The sequence below is a fragment of the Mastigoproctus giganteus genome, chromosome 3 (assembly GCF_048544385.1).
Source record: "Mastigoproctus giganteus isolate SK-2022 chromosome 3, ASM4854438v1, whole genome shotgun sequence".
Taxonomy (NCBI): Eukaryota; Metazoa; Arthropoda; class Arachnida; order Uropygi; family Thelyphonidae; genus Mastigoproctus; species Mastigoproctus giganteus.
This window is the reverse complement of record NC_143577.1, coordinates 236685778-236712975: the sequence shown is the minus strand read 5'-3', so window position 1 is coordinate 236712975 and position 27198 is coordinate 236685778. Positions and strand designations below refer to the sequence as shown.

General features: G+C 34.1%; 1 protein-coding gene across 7 annotated transcripts in view; it reads left to right on the top strand.

Moving 5' to 3' along the window:
• LanB1 (laminin subunit beta-1) overlaps nt 1–25357 on the top strand; it is a 503856-nt gene extending 478499 nt beyond the window's left edge. For 3 of the 7 annotated variants that reach the window (XM_090369712.1, XM_090369711.1, XM_090369710.1), the window contains 4 exons: nt 1457–1598; nt 11685–11861; nt 22951–23107; nt 24732–25356. In XM_090369712.1, the coding sequence (XP_090225838.1) occupies nt 1457–1598; nt 11685–11861; nt 22951–23107; nt 24732–24871 (616 nt within the window). In that variant the 3' untranslated portion in view covers nt 24872–25356. Of the gene's footprint in view, nt 1–1456; nt 1599–11684; nt 11862–22950; nt 23108–24731 lie in introns of all 7 variants that reach the window. The other 4 variants (XM_090369708.1, XM_090369709.1, XM_090369715.1 and 1 more) reach the window with 2 other exon arrangements.
• Nucleotides 25358–27198: the final 1841 nt, after the last annotated feature.

Genomic DNA, 27198 nt, shown 5'->3' with positions numbered 1-27198 from the left:
CTCCTATAAAGAATTTGAATACCAATTTCTGAAAAATACATTTGGAGCTGTTTGTGATATTTGTGATCAATTATGTATGAAAATAATGTAAAATTGTACACTCCAGAAAGTTATCCATTACTTCTCTTAGAATTACTAACTGCGAAGTAACAACTATGAAGGCTCATAATATTTGTCAAGCATCTCTTGGAAATGATTCCATTTCAACATTTTCTAAGAGCAGTGGTTTCATTTATCCTACTATTCCACTTCATCTGTCTCGATTGTATTTAGTGACAGCAGCTCATTTCTCCTTGTATACCATTCATGCAAATTAGAAGACTGGCCATAGTTTCAGCCAGTAGAATTCTAAATGTTCCTGTAAATGTTAATTCGATGGTCAATCATTTGCCTCAGAGTATAGATGACGATTATTGTGTTAACGTTCATATCAAACTTAAGAAAATTCACAAATCAAGTTATTTAATGGGCTTGGTTCGTAAATGAAATGTAAGAGTTTGGTTAAAGTATCTACTTGCAATTCTTTTGCATGTCTGTATGATATCTAGATTGACCAAGCAGTCTTTGATGAAGACATGGAACACGATAATGCTCCTACACATGATGAAATGAGTGCAGCTATACCTATTGAAGAAACTTTAATCACCCAACAACAGACTCTTTTATGGAGTGATGACAAATCTTTACAAATAGCACCTGGTGAACAAAATGTTCCACAAAGTTTACTTTTTGACAAACATGCCAAAGAATTGTCCTTTCCTAGCATTTACCTTAGTCAGTATCGAGAGTTTACAGATAATTTAAAAGTTATATTGATGAAACTGTTGAAAAAAAATAAATGCTTTAAAATGTTAAACATGTTCAGATTCTTTTCATTCCTAAAACCCTTTAACCTAATCCAAGCCAAGGATGTTTTCACATAAAATAAAACATCTTTCGTGCATACAGGGTACACATGGTGGTTTTTTTAAACATGAGACATATTTTATATGAGTGTCCACTTTATAGATGTGAACATTATTTATATTTCACTACTTTTAGCCAACTGATTGAGCCTTATACATTCAGTCAGATTTTATCTGACAGTGTCAATGTATCAGTCATTTTTATTTTTATTTATTTAAAATATTTAAATATTTTTACTTGTATTTAAATTTACTGTTTTATAAATGTTTTACATATTTTTATTACTATACCTTGATGTAGTGACCTAATTTCTTAGGTCACTGAAATATGAACTGTTCTCTTTTATATGACATGATTTTGGTACATTATAGTCTTGGTTGCTGATGCACCAGTAAATCCCAAAAAAACAACAGCTTTAGAATTCCAACAATTGGAAATTTTCAAAAACAGTCCACACCACTGATTCAGCTATATACAGTTTCATTACTTGTTGATTGAGTTTTTTATTTATTGTTAATGTTTGGGAATGAAATATGTTTTATTTATTTAGAGAAAATGCTGATGCCATTTTGGATACTGCTAAACAAGTTCAAGATGCTTTAGAGGAAGCAAGGGAAGCCCAGGATAGAGCCCAGGAGGCCATTAACAAAGCAAAAGATGATATAGGAGCTGCTGAAGTTGATCTGACCCAGGTAAGCAAAATCTTTAAAATATTTAGCCTAACCCCCATCCCTCCAATTTTTTATGAGATTCATTTTTCTTATTAATAAACAGTACAGTCAGTTCTGCTATAGCATGCATTTTTGCAACGTGAATTTGCTCCAACGCGACTGATATATTAGAGAAAAATGCAAGTATAATGCGATTTTCGTGTTGGCTTATGTGCCATTTCATCTGTGAGTGACACTAGGTGAATGCAAAAGCCGACACCAAGCTGAACGTAGCAACCTGCGCAGCAATACATACAAGTTAAGCTTAAAAATGTCAAATGTGTGAGAGATTTCCCATTTACTGTAGTTTTATTGGTCGGAGACACATTGTTGTCATTCGCTGTGTTCACAAGATAACAGGTGACATTGGAAGCCAACTCATGTTTTCAGAAGTTCACCTTTTTCTGTTCAAAAAGAAATTTCGTGAGGTGGGATAGTGTGAACAGAGGAGCACATTTCTGGAGATCACTATCATAAAACAATAAAAAAACAATTTGCTGTTCCTGGTTTATTAGGCTTTTCTGTTAAAAACTGCAGCCATTATCAACTCACTGCAGGATGGAAGCCTCCTCAACAATTCATGCTGAGGGAAATGGACCATAATATGCCACGCTGGTCCAGTGCAGGTTGGCAGATTGACCATGTTTAGCAGTCAGGGGCTTGAGCCCTGGTCTACTCAAAGAGTGTGTGTTACTGCACTCCTGCTCCTGACCACTCGGCTACTGAGGCCCTTTTCAGAGGCTTTTCTGTTAGTGCAATCTAATTATAAATGGGTAGTAAACTCAATCTTATTGCATTTGCGATAATACCAATAGATAGAATTCTGTGGGTTTTTATGTTATTATGATGAAACGTGTTTCCCCTTCCATGAAATCTTTAGTCATATAAAAAAACATAAATTTCTCTTCATTCCTGTTTTTTAAGCTTCATAAACTTGTCACTTCATATCTCACTTGTGCAATTTGTGCATGCTGTGTTCGTCGTTATTGATTGCTTATCTTTTTTGTTACTGTTTTAAATTTTACAATCCAAAAAAAAAAAAAAAAAAGTAAATCAACAGAAATATCAGAAATTTATAATAAATATATTAATATTTATTATAAATTTAAGATTTTTAAACCTGTGTTAGCAATTTTATTGGGTTTCTAACTTTTTTAGTGTTTTACTTATCAGCCTGAACATTTTTTTTTTTTTTTTTGAGTGCTCTGCCCCTATCCCTATTTTCCCCATAAGCCCTGTTGTTTTTTAATGTGCGAAATACCATAACGCAGAAATTTTTAGGAACACATGTATTAATTGACTGTATTAACAAAACAAAGTGTAGTCTGTGGGCTTAATACTGTTCACTGTCTTAGTATCAGTGGTCTAATGAGAATGAGCAGAAACTTTACTACAGTAAAACCTGATCAATTTGAAGATTAAAGTTTGAGTTCATTTTGATTTACCTACTAGACATACCTACATTCATTTTGACATACCTACTAGACGGAGAGAGAGAGTATCCATGGCTTGGAATATTATTTTCTTTTTAATACTTGTAATCCATGCAAAAATGAGTGTCTCTCTCTCTTTTTTTATTTTTTTGTTTTGTTGCTATCAGTAAATTGTCTAACTAAACACAGACTTCTCTTGCTGAGTACTAAACATTGGATAAAATGCAGTAAACTACGTATGTAAATATGTACCAAAATGGTATTATATGCAATAACATTTTTAAAAACAGTATTACTGCTTTATTTCAAATATCATGATTAATTTAATTGCATTTTATTTGTATTCAGTATTTTAAATAACAAAACCATTAATGAAAAGTTTTAGAATAAGAATAATTCTGTAACTTGCATGTGGAATAACCATTATTACAGTAGAAAGATATTTATTGCAATATATAAATATATATTGCAATAAAGATTTCTAACAATGATAAATTTTTCACTGTGGTAGTCTTGAATCATTTTTAAAGGCAGAGAACAATCTTTCTGCATCTACAGAAAATTACTAAGTTAAATGTAAAAAAATGTTCACCTTTGAAGCCTGTACTTGAAGTTTCTGTACATTTCCATAATATGGTCATCTGTTTTCCTTATAATATGAAATCAGAGTTATTTTTTAAAACATAATAAAATTTATTTCTTATATTTTCTCTTATGCTAATTTCCAGCTGAACTACCTCTTCAGTTGCACTGCCCAGAGAAAGGCCTCGTGTTTCAAGTTCAGTTATGGAATTACGTAACCAAGCAAAATGAGTTGGAGAATAGCAGGCATTTTCTAACCAAAGGATTGGAAAGAATTGCCTTAGCAGTACCAATAGCTGAAGTATCCATAACATCAACTACACTAAACCCTGTTCCCTGTCTAAATAAACTTTGGTGAAAGAGAAAAGCCATATTATTTGTATCAGTTCAGCACAGAGGAACGTTTACAAAGATCTTTTTCCTACAAAAAATTAATTTTAACTTTAACAAAATTCTTTAGTATTGTTTCTGCAAGCTTATCTAAGCTGGGGGATGAGCAAGTGATGTGAATCAGGTTTGGATAGAAGACCTGTAATGCAGAAATTTATCATATATGAGCAGAATCACCAACAATAAAACAGACTTTTTTGCCATGGGTTGATTTTTGGTCTAGCCATAATAACTGCAAAGAATGGATCAAAATCTAGCAGCAGTTGTGGAGTATTCATGTTTTCATGAACATTGAGCAAGAGTGAATGAGAAGGGCTGCATCTAATTTCCCACATAACAAGTGGACAATATAATGGCCACAGGCATTTGTCATTTCATCAGCCCCATCCAGTTGCACTTTTCTCCAGTATTGTGATGAATTTCATGAATAATATCATAAATAATAAGATAATTCTTCTTCCAAGTAGATTTGTTATTTTGATTTATGCTTTTTTTTTTTAAACTGTTTGAAAACTGAATTGGTTAGCATGATGAAAGGGATGTTGCTGCTTGCCAAGGCAAGGCACAGAACCTTTGGAAAATCATATTTATCTTCTCTTGAGTGGCATAGCTTAAACTAAAAAAAAAAAAAAACCTACTGAATGATCTGGCAGATTTCTTTCTTTCCTCTTTTTTTTTATTATTATTATTATTATCATTTGTTACAGTGTGTGATGTTTTCGCATGCTACTGGATCCTGGATTTTTTTTCACAAACAGCACAAAAGACAGTATTACTGCTTGTAGTAAAATCCTTTCTGTAATTGACAGTCCACCATTAGATAAAGTTTAATAGTAATTTAATTTTCAACATTTTGATTGGTAGTTCCGGCTGCCTGTTCTGTAAAGTTTTTATAGCAAAACTGACTGCTGTGATGTACAAAGAATGTATTTTTATCCAGTATCACAGACAGCACAAGGACTAAAGCAAAACACAGTTGACATGTTTTTCAACACTAAATTTATTATAATACGAGATGTGGCAATAATATTCCTGGACTGGTGCTGTTTGATGAGTTTGAAAATAAAATGAAGTGGTATGTTGTAGTTCAAACTTCCTCCAAGAGATGGCGCAGATTGTCCAGTAGATTGAGAGGTTGCAAGAAACAACCAATTACTTGGTCACAGGATAGAAGTAACATAATGGGAATTTCTTAAACCATTTGAGATTATTTAATATCGTGACGCATGCACGCAAATGACTATGAATCTGATATGAGAAATAGGTGACGTGTGTTAATGGATTTCTCATGTAATTTGATTTCTAACATTTCCACGATTAATAATTTAGTGTAATTCCTCTGTATACTAAGTATTTTTGACTCATCAAATGAAAAGGTGTGATTCTCGTCGATGGCATGGAAAGCTAATTCTGATGCACCTGCTCTAACCGCATGCACTAAAGCTAAATGCTATCTCATTCTTGTATTTATTGTACACCTTGTTGACCCTTGATACGATGAATCACATCCCTTACATAAAATGTTGTATACTATGTCATTAATTTGTGTTGAAAATGACAAAAGTATTGTTCAATTGTTTAGTTCAGTGTGTAGTTTCCGAATGAGTCTAGAGACAATTTTAAATTCTGTATCCCAGAAAAGTCTGTTAAGTTGTTTGTGCCAATGCTTGATGTACGGAATGGGAAATAAAATATTTCTTGGGATTATTGCTATTGACTAAAGTTTTCATATGCAACTTATTTTTGGCTTGTATATTAATCTGGTGAATAATAGAAAGCGGATAGCCTCTGTTTGAAAATCTATCAGTGTTTGGATTTCATTGGTTAATGATGTTTCTGATGTTGAATATTTATATGTGTTCAGAAATTGGTTAAAAATAATAGATGGTTTGTAAGAAAATGGATGATAGTTGTCATAATGAACAAACATGTCCATATTTGTCAGTTTCCGATAAATATTAAACTGAATACTGTTAATATGACGGGTGAGTGTAAAATTTAAGAAATTTAATGATTTTGTTTCAGAGTTCTCCGTTTCAAGTATGAAACTCAGTCTGTGGTGGATGCTATTGAATGAATGTAAGATATCCTGTATAGTATTGATGTTAGTGATACATAGAACATTATCCAAGTATCTCCCATAATACCTCACATGGGGTAAAAAGTTCAAATATACACGTTCAATTGTGGAAAAGTAAATTTCCGATGAGAGACCGCTAAAGTTCAGGCCCATTGGTAACCCAAAGATTTTTTTATATACAGTAATACCCCGAAGTTACGCGATAGGTGGGTCCGACGAAAATCGCGTAAGTCGAATTCGCGTAAGTCGGGGTACAACTTTGCATATAAATTTTGCTTAATTGGGACCAAGGACTAACAAAAACACTAGTTTAGAAGAAAAATATTAATAAAATTGCAGTTCTTTATACATATTAATACAAAATATGTATTAAAAAAACAAATGACTTACGTTAAAAAGTTATTTCGATGTCGATGGCTTCATAAAATCTAACAAATTCGTCTGACGACACAGCGCGTTCTTTTTTTCACGCAGAATTTCTTCGTAGCAAGCTAATAATTTTTTTATTCCTTGCTTTGTAGCTATAACGCGTTCTTCGTTGGAGTCTATGTTTTCTAAAATTTTTAAGCCCTTTACAATTGAGCCCTTTTAAATTTTCAACCTGTCAAGTTTGCAATTGTCATGTGCTTTTCGCCGTTGCTTCATTTAGGCCTGTAGTACGTGCAATATCACATGGTCTTTCATTTCGCTCAAAGCGTTTCACAATTTCATATTTTTTTCTCTATCGACAGAGGCGGACTGGCAATAAGCCTTACCGGGGAAACCCCGGTGGGCCAGTGTGATTTTGGCCATAAACCATAGTATGAGGCCACTATAAATTTTCCCGGGTAAGAATTTTTGACCCAGTCCGCCTCTGTTTATCGATAATTGCTTTTCTTTTTCTCTCTGAATCTGCAGTGTCTTCACCAGGACGCTTCCTTTTTATTTTTAGGGAATAAAGCACAATTACAAAACGAGGAGGCACGCTTGATACGCATAAACAAAGCTGCGCGCATGTAGCAACTGAATAAACAACACCATAAAGGCAGAGATACACTATTAACACCTCACATTTCTAGGGGTTACTACCATAAAACAATAAAAATCCAGTTGCGTTTCTGCTAGTGGAATCTGTTATAAACTGGTAGTAAACTCGATCTAATTGCATTTGCGATTATACCGATAGCTGGAATTGTGTTGGTTTTTACGTTATTATGGTGAAAGTGTGTTTCCCCTTCACTGATATAAAAAACATAAAAGCAGCAAAGTTGAATTTTGTTCATCTTTCGCTCTCATTCTCCACCGTCGCACCGTATATCGATAACATATGAAAAACGACCTTGAAGATAGTGGGCGGCAGCGTTGCCAAACGAAAAAATCAGGAACCGCGTAACTCCGAGTTCGCGTAAGTCGGGGTAGCGTAAGTCGGGGTATTACTGTACTTTATTGCGAAAGTTACAAAATTAGCTTCAATCAGGAGTTTAATCAATTGAAAAATTTCTTTACCGGAAATTTTGGTGTGATTGATAGGTATAATGTCGTTACTTAACGTGTCCCATACTATACCTAAAGTATACCCAATGTTTACGTTTAGGGTATACTTTAGGGATGTAACATCCAGGGAAAAAGGTTATCACTATTGTGTAATTTTCAGGCCTTCAAGCTATTGAATAGGCAATCATAATTATGCCAAATTTAATAGACTATCTAAAGGTTTGATGTGAATAGACTGTCTAAAGCTAGAGATGTAAACATGGAATTCCTGTAAGAGAAGATCGGGCGAATGGAAAATCCCGTTTTTTTGAAGTTTTACGTGACCGAAAAGAGTGGGGATGTTAAAAGTCCTGGCATTCAGTTAAAATTGGACCATAGTAATGAAATTGTTCTTACGATACATAGTTAATATATTGTTGTATTGATTGAGTAGTTCGGCAAACAAAGTAGAGTTAATGTCCTGATACATGGATGTGTCTGCTACGATCAAATTCAACTTGCTAATATAATCTGATTTATTGAGTATTACTACAATATTCCCCCTTGTAGGCTTTTTATATTACAATATCCTTGTTTTTCCGAAGGTCATGTAAAGTTTTATTTTCATACTTACTTAATTTGGGTAATTGAACACTTTTAATTTTATTGATTACCTCGTTTACCTGCTGTACAATTAAATCTTTTTGTGTAAAATTTCAGATACCAAATTCAATGTCAATCACACACTGTTTCTTGGGTAAAACCCAGGGTGGTAAATTATAATTTAATCCCTTCAACAGGATTGAAACTTGATCTTGTGATAAAGTGTACGAAGACAAATTGGTTACTTGTTGATACATTGTTGTATTATTTTTAAGGGAGGGTTAGTGGATAAATTGTTTTGATCTTAGCTAGGCCTATGTGATAAAACCTCAATATTACGTGTTGCCTTGTTGTAAGTATAACCTGGCCCCGTAGTAACGTACCCTTAATACCATACTGCTCCAGTTTGTACAGTAGTCTTCCATGTGCAACAGTGTGAAAAGCTTTCCTGAAATCCAACTATATGATATCAAAATTATTTTTTGCATTCAATTACTTTGTAACCACATCATAGGATCCAATCAAATTTGTCAGACAAGACTTTCCCTTAACAAACCCATGCTGTGTCTGAATTATTACTTCTATCTTGTCTAGATGATCTTGCAACGCATCTTTAACTGATTCCATTATTTTCCACGGAACAGAAGTTAAACTAACTGGTCTGTAATTACTCGTGTCACCGTTAGATCCTCTTTGTGAATTGGGGATACATTTGCATATCCCCAGTCCATAGGGACTTCCCCTGAGTCCAAGGATGTTCTCATAATTATGGCTAAGAGTTTGCTTACTTCCTTTGCCACCTCCTTTAATATAATTGGGTAGATCCCATCCATCTCATGTGCCTTTCTTATGTTTAACTTCAACAATCTATTATATTGAAGGAGGCAGCAAAGGAAGTAAGCAAACTTTTAGTCATAATTATGAAAGTTTCCTTGGACTCAGGGGAGGTCCCCATGGACTGGAGATGTGCAAATGTGTCTCTCAATTCACAAAGGGGAATCAAAGGGTGAACCAAATAATTATAGCCCTGTTAGTTTAACTTCTGTTCCGGAGAAAATAATGGAGTCACTGGTTAAAGAAGTGATGCAGGATCAGCTAGACAAGACTGTAGTAATAGTGTAGACACAGCATGGGTTTGTTAAGGGGAAGGCTTGTCTGACCAATTTGATTGGATACTACAATGTGGTCACAAAGGAACTTGATGCAAAAAATAATTTTGATATCATATACTTGGATTTCAGGAAAGCTTTTGATACTGTTGCACATGGAAGACTGCTGTACAAATTGGAGCGGTATGGCATTAAGAGCAAGTAGGGAATCTTGTATGACCTTGGCTGGACATTCGTGATAACATATTCAACTTATGTAAGTGTCAATTCCTGATTTTGATTGCTAATGTTTCACATCGCATGTCAATGGAGGTCTTCAGTGAAGACCAATCAGCAGGGTGTAATTGTTTTTTTAGCTTATTGCAGATTTGTTTAACTTGTAAAAGATACCTTTGTTTGATAGAATACATAGAATTTAAAGCTAATTTAATAATATTACTTGATGTGGTAGTTGCTAGTTTTTTTATACCAGGAATTCTGCGATTAAAATTAACTTGAGCGAATTTCGGGATTATATTTTTTTGAAGACAATATTTTAAAAATAATATGTGGTGATTTTGGCCTAAATATTTTAATGTCAATTTAATGTAATTATGCACCAGGATATCTAAAAAATCTCCCATGATTCTGAAATTTAAGGGGATGTGATAATGAAGTTGAAAAATAGTCAAATGAATCTGAATATCAATTAGGATAAATAAAACAGAGCTATGATGCTCAATGAGTTCTACATTTATATTAATATACAGAAATAAAGAAGAATTTACCTCAATGCTTTTTTGTAGAATACTTCACTACAACACACTCCTAAATTCAATCAGACATATGAATGGTCTGATGAATTCGCGATCGATAGTCAAGATCTCCCACCCCAACCATCAACACATCAAACCACCACCACATAATCCTGAGATTCAGAAGACATCTTGTCTAATAATAAAATCATTAAAACCATTGCGACATATAAAAGTTAAAAACTTTAAATTAGCTAAAATAATTTAACCCATTTTTGAATAACTTCTCTTCCTAAAGTGGACTGGGTCTTTTCAATGGTCTATCCTGGTCACAGGATAGAAGTAACATAATGGGAATTTCTTAAACCATTCGAGATTATTTAATATCCTCGTGCATCAGAAACATTGTTAACCAATGAAATCCAAATGCTGACTGATAGATTTTCAAATAGAGGCTATCCTCTTTCTATTATTGACCAGATTAAAATACAAGCTAAAAATAAGTTTCAAATGAAAACTTTAGTCAATAGCAATAATTCCAAGAAATACTTCGAACAGTATTTTCATTTTCAACACAAATTAATAACATAGTATACAACATTTCATGTAAGGGGTGTGATTCATCGTGTCAAGGGTCGACAAGATGTACAATAAATATGAGAATGAGACAACATTTAGCTTCAGTGCTTGCGGCTAGAGTGCATCGGAATTAGCTTTCCATGCCGTCAATGAGAATCACACCTTTTTATTTGGGGAGTCAAAAATACTTAGTATACAGAGGAAATTACACGAGAATTCCATTAACGTACATCATCATTTCTCATATTGGATTTGTGGTCATTTGCATGATGTACCAGAATATTAAATAATCTTGAATGGTTTACGAAATTCCCATTATGTTACTTCTATCCTGTGACCAAGACAGACCATCAAAAAGCCTCTGTCCACTTTAGGAAGAGAAATTCAAAATTTGGTTAAATTATTTTAGCTAATTTAAAGATTTTAACCCTGATAATTTTAATGGTTTTAATGATTTTATTTTTAGACAAGATGTCTTTTGACTCTCAGGGTTATGTAGTGGTGTTTTGATGTGTTGGTGGTCGGGTTGGGAGATCTTGACTATCGATCGCAGATACATCGGACCATTCATATGTCTGTGAGGGAAGGAAGCCATTGAGTAATAATTTTTTATCTGATTGAATTTAGGAGTGTGTTGTATTCTACAAAAAAAAGCATTGAGGTAAATTCCTCTTTATTTCTGTATATTAATATAAATTTAGAACTCATTGAGCATCAATAGAGAAAATGTGTAGAGAAAATAGAGAAAATGTGTAGTTGAGCTTTCCTAATAGAGAAAATGTGTAGTTGAGCTTTTCTGCAAAAATGAAGAGGAAAGTAATAATTTTATCTTCTAATTTTTTACCACAGCATAACAAACTTGCTGATGTCTTCAGTGCTCAATAGAGTTGAGGTATGAGATTATCCCATTGTATGCACACCATTGTTTGTTTAATGATCCTTAGATGTTTAAAAGATGATAAACTATATTTGGCATAATCAAAAGTTCATTTTTTGGATAATGATTAGTTGATTTAATTACTAAACTTATAAAACTTTGAACTGAAGTGAAACTTAATACAAAATTTAAACATCTCAACTTTTTTATTATTATTAATATACTTAAGATTGCAAGTGAAACAGATGCAGCCCAAGAAGTTGCCAATAAATCAGTTGAAGATGTGGAAGGACTGAAAGATCGGCTGGATCGGCTAAAGAAAAAATTCATTGAGAATGAGTTAAATGCCAAAAAAGCATCTTTGGAAGCTGATGTAGCTGTAAAACTAGCAGATCAAGCAGAAAAGGTAAGTTATAATGTACATATACAAAGTACGTGAGGTGTTTTCATTTACCCATTCACCTATTTTCAACCCTCTTTAAACAGCTTTATAGTTTCCTAATCCCATTTTTAGCTTAAATGCTTTATTTTGCATCTAGTCTGATTGATACAGTGGCTTTTATATATTTATAATTGTAATGGGTTAATTGAAATTGTTCAGTTTGGTTGTGATTAAGATTTTTAAAAGATATTTCATTTTAAATATTTGAATATATAATATGAACTCATGCTGTAGCTACTCAACTCAGTTTGACCCTGTTGGATCAGATTAAAATAAACAAATGTAGGCATGGCCACAGTAAGGTTCCAGAATTATTTTAAATATTTTTAAATACTTATGAATGTAGTATAAGTTAGGAGGAAAGCCTCAGGTTTGTACATATCAGTCTGATATTGTGGAGGTACTACACACTTTAAATAAAAAGCACTTCTCCACTATAAAACAGAGTCATTAGATTACAATAATTACTATTTCTGCCATTACCCAGACACAGTTTTCAACCTGATCAGGGCCTCATCATTTGGTAAGTAGGCACCCTGAAATGAAGACCTGACAATTCAGTTATGAGAAATATCCGCAATATGTTAAGATGCTAGTGGTTTTTAAGTTTTAAAATCAGATATAAATTTAGGGCAATTCTGAGTAATGAGCTTGTACACACTTTAAATAAAGAGCACTACTTCAGTGGAGAAGTATATTGCTATTTATTTAAAATTGTGTAATGTTATCCAGATTGCAGTTTAAATCCTGATTGGAGTTTCATCAGTGTATAAGTAATTATCCTTGAAGACCTGACAAACCAAAATGTGAGATGCTAGATGGTGTATAAGTTTTCAAAATCAAATTTGCTCACAACTACAAGTCTAAAGGCTTTTGCCATAACTTGTACTATAATTTATATAGTATTTGTAGCTTGAGGCTTTTGCTTTAAATATATATTTGCTTTTGAAACATACACCATTCTAGCATCTCACATATTATGGATATTTCTCATCACGGGTCTTCACTTCAGGGTGCCTACTTACACACATGAAGTTAAGTTCCAATCAGGATTAAAACTAGATTCTGAGTAATGACAGACATTTTAAATAATTTATTTTAATAAATTAAAATTTTTATTTATAATGTGTAGTTCAATACCAAGACACCTTGTAATGGAGTGCCTTTACAGTATGAAATTGATGTATTCATAGTAAATCTAGTTTGCTCATGGCAGCATGTAAACCTGAGGCTTTGCCCTAAATATTTATTTGATTTTGATACTTATGAATTTTTTTAAAAAATATACTTTTTCTCGCAGTGGTGATTTATCTGTATTGCCATTTTTTTTTTTTTTTTTACTTAAATTAGGTTTTTTTTTTTTTTTATGTGAACCCCAAACATGAGAGGTATTAGAACCTATAGTACTTAGTACCATGCTTGGATTGGAGGTTGAGAAGACGAAAGAAGATATTTGTTGACATTAGACTTGAACTTCTGTAGACTAATTTTCAGGAAATACGTATTAAGGAAGGTTGTTCCAGAAAACGGCAGTTGAATGAATAAATGAGGAAGATGAAAAGATGGTTCTGTGGGTTTGAAGTTGGACAGTAAATGGATGTTGGCTGGTGGCGGCACGTGTTCGGACTGTTTTGAAAGAGAGAACGGGAATTATAGAAGCCAATTCAGAAGAACAGTGCCCATGGAAGTATCTGTAGAAGAAGCACGCAGCAGAAACAGTACGTCTATGAGAAAGCGAGTGGAGACACTCTGTTAGAGAAGAGTCATTAATTAACCTAACTGCCCTCTTCTGAATGGAATCAAGAAGCCTGAGAGAGGATTTGGGGGCACCACCCCAGATGTGGGAACAATATTCCATGGAAGGGCGGATTTGCGATTTATACAGAGTGAGCAGCTGTTTGGAAGAAAAGTAACGCCGAGAGCGAAAGAGAAAACCAAGTTTTTTAGATGCAGAGGAAGCAATATTTGTAATGTGCTTGTGCCAAGAGAGATTAGAAATCAGGGTAATCCCCAAAAGAGATATATCATTTTGCATAGAAATCAGAGTGTCACTAAAGATAAGCATAGGAGCAATAGAATCCTTTTTGCGAGATATAAGACAAGACTGAGTTTTAGAAGGGTTAAAATCAACTAAGCTGTCTTTGCCCCACTGGAGAATTACATGAAGATCGGCATTTAAGGAATTGGTAGCAGATTTTCGAGAAGTTGAAGCTGATTGAACAGGACAAGGTTTCTCAAAATGGAAAGTGGAATGCAATGTGCTATCATCGGCAAAACTATGGATAGGATTTCCAGTCAATGGAAGAAGGTCATTAATATACAAGAGGAAAAGAGTGGGGGAAAGAACTTAACCTTGGGGGACACCGGCATTAGTGGAGAAGTTAGAAGACAGAGCCATCTACCATCACCCTCAATGAGCGATCAGAGAGAAAACTGGATAACCGATTACTAAAAACAGTTGGCAAACCATAAGATGGAAGCTTGTTTAGAAGACCTTTATGCCAAACACGATCAAAAGCCTTTGAGATGTCAAGAGCAACTACTTGTGTTTCACCAAACCTTTCCATTGAATTAGTCCATAAATGGGTAACATAAGCCAGAATATCACCAGTGGATTGACACTGATGGACTCCATACTGGCGATCGTTAATCAGACCGAAGGTTTCTAGGTAGTTTAAGAGTTGGCGGTTAATTGATTTCTCCATTACTTTAGAAAGAGTAGAAGTAATTGCAATGGGACGATAATTGGATGGGAGGGATTTGTCACCCTTTTTATGGACTGGCTGGATATGAGCAAATTTCCAAGCAGAAGGAAAAACACCTTTGGAATAAGAAAGTGAAAAAAGGTGGCAAAGAATAGGAGTAAGTTCAGGAGCACAAGTTTTGAGAACAAGTGGAGCAATAGCATCAGGACCTGGAGCTTTCTTAGCATCGAGATTCATCAAAATCCTTCTGATATCCTTTTGACGGAAGACCACAGGAGGCATTGAATGGAGTGTGTTGGGAATGGTGGGAGGTGTTTTACCAAGATCATTAATACATGAGTTGGAAAAAAAACAGGATGCTAGCAGGTCAGCTTTATCCTTGGATGAAATGACAACAGAACCATCTGGTTTGGACAGGGGTGGGAGCAGAGATGGGCAAAAGTTGCGGCCAATAGCTTTGGCAAGAGACCAGAATTCTAGGCTACAATTAGGGCAAGAAGCAAGTTTTCTACTCTTAGCCTGTTCAAATTCTAGTTTGGACTGATTAATAACTGCTTTACAATTGTTGCGAGCTTTGGTGTAGGCAGAAAATGAAACTGAAGAATTAGAAACAAGCCAATTACGATATGCAACATTCTTCTCTTGAACAGCCTTAACATATTTATTGGAAAACCAAGGTTTAGATAAAGGACGATATTTTAAAGTGGAATGTGGGATAAAGGATTCCATTCCTGCAAGAATAATTTCACTGACACGATCTGAGCAAACGTTGACATCAGAAGTTTTGAAACAGTAATCTGACCATAGAAAAGAAGAAAAGAAGTCTTGCAGGTCATCCCATTTTGCATTCTTGTAATGCCAAACAACACGAGGTTGGGAATAGCCATGAGATAAAGGTTCCATTGGAGAAGAGACAATCACCAAGTTGTGATCTGAAGTGCCTAAAGGACCTCTCACTTCGACCGTGTACTTAGAAGGGTTGTTTGTGAGAAAAAGATCAAGCATATTGGCTGTATGATTAGGATTGTCCAGTATTCTTGTAGGTAAATGAACAATCTGTGCTAGGTCACTAGTAATTGCAAAAGCCTCGGCATCTTGACCTGCTGAGTCGGTGTGACTAGAAAACGGAAGCCAGCTGGAATTGTAAACATTAAAATCACCAAGGAAAATTACCTCACTGTTAGGAAAGTTGGACTGGAGAAAGTCAAGTTACAAACAGAAGAAGTCAAAGAGCTCCAAGTGATTATGGAGTTGGGAGAACGGTAGAGACAACATACGAATATGACACAATGAGGTAGAGAGATTTTAAGCCAGAGAACATCGAAGACAGGAGATTCCAAATTACCAAGTCTCTGACAGGGAATATCAGAACGGACATATGCACATGTACAACCTTTGAGGCGAAAGGTATCATACAGTAAATAATTTGGGCATGTGATATGAGCAGTAGTTGAATCAACCGATAACTGAGATTCTATCAGAAAAAATACATGCGGTTTGGCAGACTGCAAGTGGAAATGGACATCGTTGAGATTAGAATTGAGACCACATATATTTGGGAAATGAATTAGGAAGTGCTTGGGAGGTTTAGATCTTTTCGCAGATAAGCTTGCTCTATTAGTTTGACAATTCATGGTGTATTCAATAGTTAGAAAAAGTGGGTGGGACATGCTGTATGAAGTAATGAAATTTTTGGATATGGCGTACACATGGTAAGAATATACCCAGATCCTTAACATAATGTGGCCTCGACAATGCTCCCTCCAGTGACTATCTGGCAGAGTAGAGGTAGCAAGATTATACACTAGCTGATCCGGAAGCCTCCTAGAGAGTTACCAATATGTTCGGTCCGGTGTACTAACTAGCGGCCGGCCTGCGAACACCGTTTTAGAGCTGTATCCTCGAAATGTAAGGAATATTGGATCTCGCGACGACGTTCATCATAATCTCAAAAGTCATCAATCATACTGCATGATGGAAGAGATAGGGAAGGGTTGACCAGAACTTATAGAGACTAAACATGGGTTCCACCACTTCAAGCCTCCAATAAGCAAAGTGGTGGTATTTCACTGGTTGATGAGAGTCATCTACCACCTAGTACTGCCTGGTACATACAGGGGCGGCGTTACTCCATGTGGTGTGGGCGCCACACCTCGACCCCTGCTTACATTGGTTCACACCTGGGTGGTCACCCACCATGTACTAGTGCATGGAGGTTATACCCAGGATTACTAATAGTCCCACCATCGTGAAGATGCAAGCAGAGGATTTGGCTGTCACAGATCCGTTTGGACTTTGCCGAAATTGGGTCCACTTGACTTGACTGCCACCCGAATATCAGTTCCATCAGCGTTTTAGACTCCCAGGTAGCAAGTACAGCTTGTCTGGCATATCTGAGAGAATGTCTGTGACAACCTCACGGACCAAAGTTAATAATCAAAACTGATTATTAGTTTCATTGATGGATGTTGAAAGTATAAAATATTTTTAAAGTATTTTAACTAATAAAAGTGCTAAATGGGAGGTGTAATCAAGTGTTTCTGATCAAGTGTAATCAAATGTTAAATTTTTTTTAAATGTGTTTAAAAAAATCACATTTTTAAAAAATTTTTACTTTTGTTTATCATCTTTCTCACATCACTTCAGACTTGCAAATTACATTATAGATTCTCTGCAGTGTTACCTACACCCAACTTTTATTGTTACCTCTATTTTTGTTTAAAAAAATCAGTTGATAGACCCATTTATACTTAAGAATGCACTTTTAAAAATGTCTATAAAGGACACTTGGCGATTATATGCTGACATTTTGAGAATTGTTCCAAATAATTAGTTAATTTAGAAGATTTTTCATATGATTATACCAATGAATGTGCCGACCGGGCTGGCCAGGTGGGTAAAGTGCCTGCCTGGCAACCCAAAGGTTGCAGGTTCGAATCCAGCCTCGGGCTTGGATCAAAGTACTGCAAAAACCTTGGGAGGTGCATTATGGCCACAGAAGCCGATGCGCCAACAACTAACTAAAAAAAGAAAACCAATGAATGTGTTATTTCTTGATAAAATAAAATAAATTTGGATTGTTTGTCATGTCTTTATACATTTTATTTTCTTTTCTATCATGCTAATCATAGATTGACATGGTAAGTAAGATTTCCATAGTAAATAACTCATATCCTATAACTATACTCACTGGCCAAAAAGTTAGAAACCTTTATTCAATATCTAGTAGGACCACCATTTGTCCAAATTACAGCCTGTGCACACTGTGGCATGGATTCCACTCAACAGCTTGGATTCCCAAGTGAAGTCCACAGTCAAACAATGGCTCTGTCTGCCGCATGACACTGTCATGGCTTGCATTCATGCCAGCATTCCAGAGGGAGGTTTGGGGATCCCATCTGATCAATGGACTATCCCTCTGTTGAAGAAGAATGGGCTGAAGAAGCTCCAGTACTCATCTTCAGCTTTAACTCGTCATATTGCTAACTTACCTTATGTCAAGTCAGAGATGGGAAAAATACAGAAGCTACAGTTAGATGGATCTGTATGCTTGGGCACAAAGGCATCTGTGAAGGGGAAGTGGACCTGGCTCTTGCACGAGTCCTTCGATGGTCGGGGCTTAAAGGAATCAGCAAAGGTCTGCTCTCAGCACCGGTGGGTGGGTGACAGAACCAAATTGTTGTCTGGCCATGCATATATAGACCTCATAAGAATGAGGATAAATGCTCTCCTACCTTCTCAAGGACATCTAGAGGATGTATTATGGAGAGGATATGCAGAGCTGGATGCAATGCATTGAGTCGCTCGCCCACATCACAATGGTGCATAAGAACTCATGGCTTGAGAATGCGACGTCACAATGCTGTTGTAGATATTGTGATGAACAGGCTCCAACAGAAGGGCTGGAAGGTTCGTAAAGAACCATGTTATAACACTATGGAAGGGTATGTAAGTCAGACCTTCTGTATGCAAGAGGTGGTCCCTGTTCCTTCTTGATGCACAAATCATAGGTACAGGTGATGATCTGGAGGTATTGCATAGACGAAAGAAAAATTATTATAATGATAATATTAGTTTTAAAAATGTAGTAGCCTTGGAATATAACAATATTCAACCTGTGGTGTCTCTATTACTATCTCCTATAGGGGAGGGGGTTTGGTGCCATACTTCTGTGGCCCAACTCCGTCTTATGGGAATCACTGCAGTAGACTTAAAAATCCTGGCAATTCAAGCCTTGCAGGGGACACTGAGCTGCTGGGGGAGCCCATCAGCAAATGACCACAAGGTGGCATAGAAATATGTAAATACTTGTTTGATGTACCCAACATACATTGTGGAATGTGAGCATTATGTTGGCTTAACCTTTGCCTTTATTTGTTTAGGCAAAGGTTGGCTTAACCTTTGCCTAAACAAATAAAGGGAAATGTGTAAACAAAAAAATAAAAATAAAAATGCTGACATTTTGAGGATTTTTCCAAATTATATTTAGTTAATTTAGAAGATTTTTACATATGATTATACCAATGAATGTGTTATTTCTTGACAAAATAAAATAAATTCTGATTGTTTGTCATGTCTTTATAGATTTTATTTTATTTTCTATCATGCTAATCATAGATTGACATGGTAAGTAAGATTTCCATAGTAAATAACTCATATCCTATAACTACACTCACTGGCCAAAAAGTTAGAAACCTGTATTCAGTATCTAGTAGGATCACCATTTGTCCAAATTACAGCCTGTGCACACTGTGGCATGGATTCCACTCAGTGTCCAAAGGAGTCTTCCTCCAGAATTGTTTGCCCTTTTGTCAGGATATTTGTCAGCTGCTGTATTGTGGTTGATAGAGAACTGTGAAGCTGAACTGTACTTTCCACCATATCCAAGACATTCTCAGTTAGATTCAGATCTGGAGAATTAGATAAAGATGTTGGAAATCTTAGGAATGTTCCTCAAGCCATTGAGTTACAATTTTTGTCCAGTAGATAGTTGCATTGTCTTTTTGAAAGAATCCATCACAATAGAAATAAAGCATTGTAGGGCGAAATTGTCCTACTATGACAAAAAATTGGTATGAACAGACCCAGTCCACACCAACAGAACATACCATACAATACCCCATACCAAAATACCACTTCCAGCCACTTAAGTGGGGCATGAGACAGTCTGGATGCATAGCTTCATGAGGTTTGTACCACACTTTCACCCTACCATTGGTGTAAAAAAGCATAAAGCAGAGCTCATCAGAACACATGATATTTTTCCACAGGCCAGTCTTAATGTTGGCAGGACAACCTCAGACAAATCTTTCAACTTATTACAGAAAGAAGTGGCTTTCTTATGGGCACACAACTACCAGATTCTTCAAATCTTGCCATATAGTTTGGTTGGAAATGGATCTTTCTTTGCCTAAATTGAATTTTACATTCTATTCTGATGCATGATTTTCCTTTAAATTCCTGCATTCTCCCTTCGTCTTCCACTTGTATACTTTTGAGGTAGTTACTTTTGACACAGCGTTGATTTCCAGCTCAGGACCGTGGGTTTGCCAAGCCCATACTCACCAGATGTGAGCTCCATACATATGTTTAATTATCTGTTGTGCCAGTTGCAACAGGTTTCTAATTTTTTGGCCTGTGAAATGTATATTGATATATTTCTGATGTTTAAATCCTATTGTTTTCAAGGTAAATTGGAGGTTCGTCTGTTCTTTTTTATGGTAATCCCAAATAAAATGTTATTGAAAACATATAGTAAAGAAGACAACAAACCAGATCGGACCCTTAATAATGGACATGGGATAATATTAAATACCCCACCTGATTTTGCAGATGAGTGCAACAGTTATTTTGCATTGAAGGAAAACCCTTTATGTCAATGAGAAATTATGGCAGTGAAGTTCAAAAACATGTAATTAATGATATTGAAATCTCACGTGATTATTTAATGAAAAAACTTTCGAGCCTACAGGCGAGTAAGGCGCTTGGGATTGATGGCATATATCCTATAATTTTAAGAGAGGTGGCAAGTGAGTGCATTGAACCATTAAGGCTAATTATGAGATCATCACTGTACTCAGGAGAGATTCTGTTGGATTGGAAAAGTACCGATGTATCTCCATTACATAAGGGTAGTTCAGAGTGTAGTGGGAAATTACTGACTGGTCATTCTAACTTCAGTAGTAGTAAAAATCATGGAGGCAATGATCAAGAGTGTAATTCAGGTTTGTTTATATAGAAGTGAAATGATGAAAGATACACAGCATGTTTTTCTAAAGGGAAGATCATGTTTAACAAATCTGGTTTGACTGGGTCACTCACGAGCTGGATTTAAGGAATAATTTTGACATTGTTTATTTAAATTTCAGCAATGCATTTGACTCAGTCCAACATGAGCAGTTACTTTATAAGCTGGAACAGGTTGGAATCACAGAGAAAATCCTTATATGGATAGCAGGATGGCTTCAGGGCAGGAGGCAGAGGGTTGTGATAAATGGTTATTCCTCAGATTGGGTTAATGTAAAAAGTGCAGTTCCCCAGGGATCAGTATTGGGACCACTGTTGTTTTTGATTTTCTTAAATGACATTGATGAAGGGATAGAGGATGTGATGTCTAAATTTGCAGATGATGTAAAGATTGGTAGAGTAACCTAGATAGACTTCAGGGGTGGTCAGAAAAGTGGCAGCTTTGCTTTAATCCAGCAAGTCTTACACCTGGCGAATAGTAACCGGAAAATGACTTATATACTTGGTGGAGTTGATCTAAAGTCAGTAGTGGAAGAAAAGGATTTGGGAGTTACAAAACGGCCAGACATGAAGTTCTCCGAGCATTGTAGACAGGTTGCAAGGAATGCTCATGATGTCTTATTGATGATTTATTGAACATTTGCTAGTAAAGATAAGGACATCATGATCCCATTATACAAGGCTATTGTTAGACTACACTTGAAATACTGTGTTCAAGTGTGGAGGCCACACCTAAAAAAAAGACATTAAGCTTCTTGAATGGGTCCAAAGACAGGTAACTCACCTGGTGAGATCAGCAAAAGGGTGTCCATATGAGGAAAGACTTCAAATATGTGAGTTGCACAACTTGGAAACTAGAAACCTCAGAGGAAACTTGATTGAGGTGTTTAAGGTTCTGAGAGGCAAAAGTAAAATGAATAAGGATGAAATTTTCACAGTTATAAATGATTCTAGAACTAGGGGCCATAAATTCAAGTTATAGGGGGAGATGTTTAGCCTGGATTGCAGGAAGTTTTATTTTAGCCAGAAAGTTAGAAATTATTTTGGAATGAATAAGTTACCTACATGGGTGGTTGAGGCTGATTTGAAGGTCAGCTGGATAGTTACCCGTAGGAGGAGGGAAATGCTTAGGTTGTCTATATCCTTTTTTTTTTTATTTAATTTTTATTATTATTTTACTTTTTTTTTTTCTTTTTTTTTTTTCTCTTTTTTTAATTTTTTTTTAATTTTTTTTATTTTTCTTAGCTGGTGCAGCATAAGCCTTAGGCTTCCTTGTACCATATGGCCATTACTAATACTCATATAGTAATTTGTTTTACTAAATACTGAATTATATCAATTATATAAATAATACTTTTTATTATATTGTATCACCTTTATTCTTCTGTAATTAATTTTTTCCAAAAGTATGGATTGCCTTTCCAGTTTTTAAAGAAGTTATTAATTCTATCCATTTTTATGAAAATATATTAAATTTATTTTGATGTCTACTTAAATAGTCCATTAAATGTTGCCAATTGTTAAAATAGCTTTCCAATGGAATATCACAATTAAATATTTCATTCAAAAAAACAATACACAGAATTATTACATTTTGAATAAATTAGCCAATTTCATGAAACTTTCTCCATTATTTAGTAATCGTAATGGTATGAAACTAAAAAATTTCTGTTGAAATCTGTACAACATTCTGAGTTGTGCTTATAATGCAGGTGTGTTCAGAAATATGGTTAACAGAAGCAAAATAGCAAAAAAAAGGTTATATAAAGATAAACAATAGGCATTGTTAGTGAAATTGCACAGATAGGAAAAAAAGAGGTAGTGATGGCTTAGTCCCATATTGGAAGCCTATTGTTTATTCAATAGGCATATAGATAGCTATTGAACTAAAAAGTTACATCACAAGGTGAGTTGACATATTGTGAAAATACCAGTCAGTTTTACACAGCCCAACTTATAATATTAAAAAGGGTCCTCTCTTGATTTTAGCCTCAGACCCTTCAGTAACCCTAGTAATATCATTTACATATAAATTCAAATTAACCAGACATCATTCAAATTTTTTTTTTTTTACTTTTCATATTTGTTCTTCATTTATGCAGGATGCTGATGATTTAGAAGAAAAGTATAATGAAGCTGCCCGAGCATTAGACGATAAAGCTTCAGTAAGTGGTGCTGCTAAAGAAAGAGCTGAGAAGTTGCGTGAAAGAGCAAAGAAATTAGCAGAAGATGCCAATAGCAAGCTAAAAGAATTACAGGGTATGTATGTCCAATGTCTATATACACAATATTTATGAGAAAAATATTTATAACCTCTGTTAATACCAGCTTCGAAAAGGCCCATATGTTTATATTGCCATTCAAATCAAAACTTCTGTTGAAATAAAATTAATTCTACTGTATACTCACAAAATACTATTTTTAGGGATGTCATTAATGAGTTTGCAACATTCGTGTGTTAGCAGAACAGGTGGTATATCTCTCTGTAAAAACGTTAACCTTGAGGTGACATGTTGTATTTATTTTTTTGCAGAAAACTCTGGTAGGGATGAAGGAATGAAAAACATGCAAATAGTGATCACAACATGAACTAGCTTACCACAAGAACTGATACATTATGGTCTAAGCAATAATGCACCAAAAATTATTTACAGTAGTTCAATACTGAAGTGACTCACTGTAAGAGTGAACAGTACTCATTATGAAATAGAATAATGCCATCACAATTTTTTTTTATTTTGATATATAAACTTATTACAGCAGAGGCCCTCTTAGCCTACTTAACTGATGTTTCTCCTTCCCTCTTTAAACCACACTGTATAATGCCCACAGTATTGGTCCAGTATGCTTCTCAAGAGGTCATTTGTGTTTGTTCCAACCATTTTTGCACCAGTAAAGTTATTTGTTGTTGTAATTACATTACATAATTTAATTAAATATTAATAATATTTAATTTAATAATAAAAATTAATTAAATATGGAGGAGAAAAGAAAGATAATTCTTTTTCTATGAAAACCAGATTGGATGGCTCTGGAAAGACTCAATAATGGTGATTTACTAAAACAAAATTGGTGAATTGATTGGTCTTTGACAGTTTTTGAATTTTAAATGGAAAGCATTTGGGGATGTAATTATAGAAGTTACTAGGCGTTTTATACCAATTAAGAAATGCTATTCAAGGCTATTGAATACCTAAATGAATGTCACATGAGACTGGTGACAGAGAAGAATGTGTGGGATGCATACACATTATCAGGTGATATAGAAGCCTACAGTAGATATAAACTAATCTGCAATCAAGTCACAAAGGAGGTTTGACAAGCTAAGGCAGATTACTAGAAGTCTCTGGAAAAGTGTGCAAAGATAAGCAGCAAAGCCCTCTTTACTTAAGTAAACACTAGAAGAAAAGAGATAAATCACATTGGTCCACTCCATATTAATGGTTTAACTGTTTATGAACCTGCTCACATTAGAAATTCACCTCATTGGCTGGTTTTTATATTTATTGACATCTGCCTGTCAGTCAAACTGCATGGTGTTAGTTCTTCACACAAGTCACTCTTGTGATAATCAGTAATGCAACAGTTAACTTTTAATGAGTGAACTCCCTTGTGAATCAGAATTACTTCTAATGCAAACCCAACAAAATAAAAATATGTTATAATAGTATTTGTTTTGCCACATAAAAAATATAAAAAATTATTGCTTTGCAATACATACAATATTTGATTATGTTATTTTATAATCGTTATTTTATATAATTATGTTATTTTATATTTGTTATTTTATATCGAAAAATAAACTTATCACTTGGTAGATATTTTCGTAAGAATTTTAAAATTATTTTGATTGCACTGATTCAAGCTTTGTTTTTATATTTAGAAATGGAAGATGAATTTGATGAGAATGAAAAGCAATTAAAAGACTACTCTGACATTTTGGATCAGTTAAATAAAGAAATGATGGACCATCTAAAAGTAATTGAGGAGAGATCAGCCTTTTATAGAGACTGTCAGGCATGATTCTGTTGTTATGACAAGCATACAAAAAAAAAAAAAAAAAAAAAAAAATCATTGTCATGAGGCAGATACTTGAATGTACATACTGGATAGAAAGAGGGAACAAGATGTCCAGATAGTTACACTGCCATCTTTGTGGAATAAGTGATATCTTCACTCTTCCAGACCTCTTGTAAATTAGTGTCCTTAACGATGACATTTTCTGAATCACTTGGTTACATTTTGGGAAAACTTGCTGATTATATTGTGTATAAATCTTTTTCATGGTTTGTTTTCAGTTTAGCTGTACATCATAATTTATATTCATTATTTGGAGAAATAAGAATATCAAAAAATGAAATTAGTAATATGCACTGTTTTTAATATTTTCTGTGAAAACAATTTAAATGTTGCACATCAAATATTAAACTGAAAATACAGTTTCTGTTCATTAGATAAGTGTGACTTTCTGAACATTCCATGCCAGCCCATACATTTCCGTGTACACTTTTTTTTTTTTTTTTTTAATTCTTATATCATTGAACTTTAACTGTTGATCATCTTATTTCAGCAGTCTACCTCATGATTATTTTGAATTGGAAATACAAAAAAAAAAAAAAAAAAAAAAAGAGAGAGAAAAAAAATCAGATGCTGTTGCCAGCATTGAGCAAGTTAAATTTTTTAGTGTCAGATATATCAGTACTGAATTATAATTTCACACAAATTAGAAGAGAATTTTCTAAATTTTTCTCTACTATATTGCAGTTGAAACTATATGATTTATTTAAATCTGTATTGAAGGTATTGTGTTTTTAAATGTAGTATGTATATGAAGTAATTTTCTCAGTTGTATATAAAAAAAATACTATTAGCAAACAATTTTTTCTTGTCTTCCTCACCTCTATCTTGACATTCAATTTAATTCTGAAATTTTTATGCTTTTGTAAAATAGCAAATCTTAATTTAACTGACAGCATTCCTCATGTATTTTTAGACAATTTGTTGTCCTTGCATGCTAGTTCAATCTATTTTCCTTTTCACCCATCTCAAAATACTGGCTTGAAAATTGAGATCATAGGTTGATCTGTGAATATCGTGAGTAAAATTTGTGCAGCAGCAGGCTTCTTTTATTATAATTTATAAACTGTTGTGATTTACGACTGAATTGTATGACTGTAATTACAACCAGTTTCTACATAAATATCATTAAATTATTGTACAGATTTGTGCCAATTTCCATTATTTATGTTAAATGTGGATATTTTAATTTAATACAGCTTAATGTAAATGCCTACTAACTTAGTGAGAAAAATTTTAGTTTCACTAATTTAATCAGATTTTTTTTAATTGATTAAAATGCCACATACAGTTCATTTGGTTTAAATTTTAAAATATTGATTTTAAATTGGATTTTATGGCTTATCAAAAGGTTTTTATAAGCCAAGTATCATCCACAAGTTAAAATTTGATCGAGTGACTAGGTTTACTTTTTTTTTTTTTTTTTTTATGACAAAGATATTTAAATAATCATTATATGAAATGTTTCATTTTCCCATTATAAAAATCCATTATCAAACTTGATTACAGTATGATAATAATCATACTGCAAGAGAATTTACACTTCTGCATGAGGAGTGCTAACTGTCGTACTTGACTGCAAGCAGTATAGCTGCAGTAACAGGTTAAAAATATTTATTCTTACTTGAATAAATGTGGTAAAATGCAATGCTTTAAGTATGCAACCAATTTTCGTGACATGCTGTTCACTTTTTTTTTTTATTGAAATTTAGTTGACAATGTTAATGTATATTGACTATCCTCTAAGTTCATTTTCTGACAAATACGTAAATTATTTCATTCATAAAAGCCCATATTCATTTTTGATTTGAATAGAATTTAATACTTCATTTATGCCTAAATATGTAATTATTTAAAGCCAATATAATTAAATTTCATTTTTGGCACTTAAAACATTTCACTTTTATTCATATCAGTGAATTTAAGTTGCAGTCATAATTATAATTGAAAAATGTGCCTAAAATTTCTCAAAAAGTATGCCATAGTTAAAATCTGTGGCCTAATTTCTTTTTTGCAATTTTTTTTTTTTTTTTTTGAGAAAACTTATTTTTATATTAAACTGTCGTGCAGAAGCATTTAAAGAAGGAAAAATCGAATAATACCAAAAATAAGTTATATTATCATATATAGGATGAGAAATAAGTATTTACATAAGAATATAGTGATTGTAAATTATATTCAAGAACTTGTGTGTATGCTAATGGTGTTGAAATATCAAAGTTTTATTTAAAATACATTAGTTGCTTGACTTTCATGAAGTTTACATAGAATGT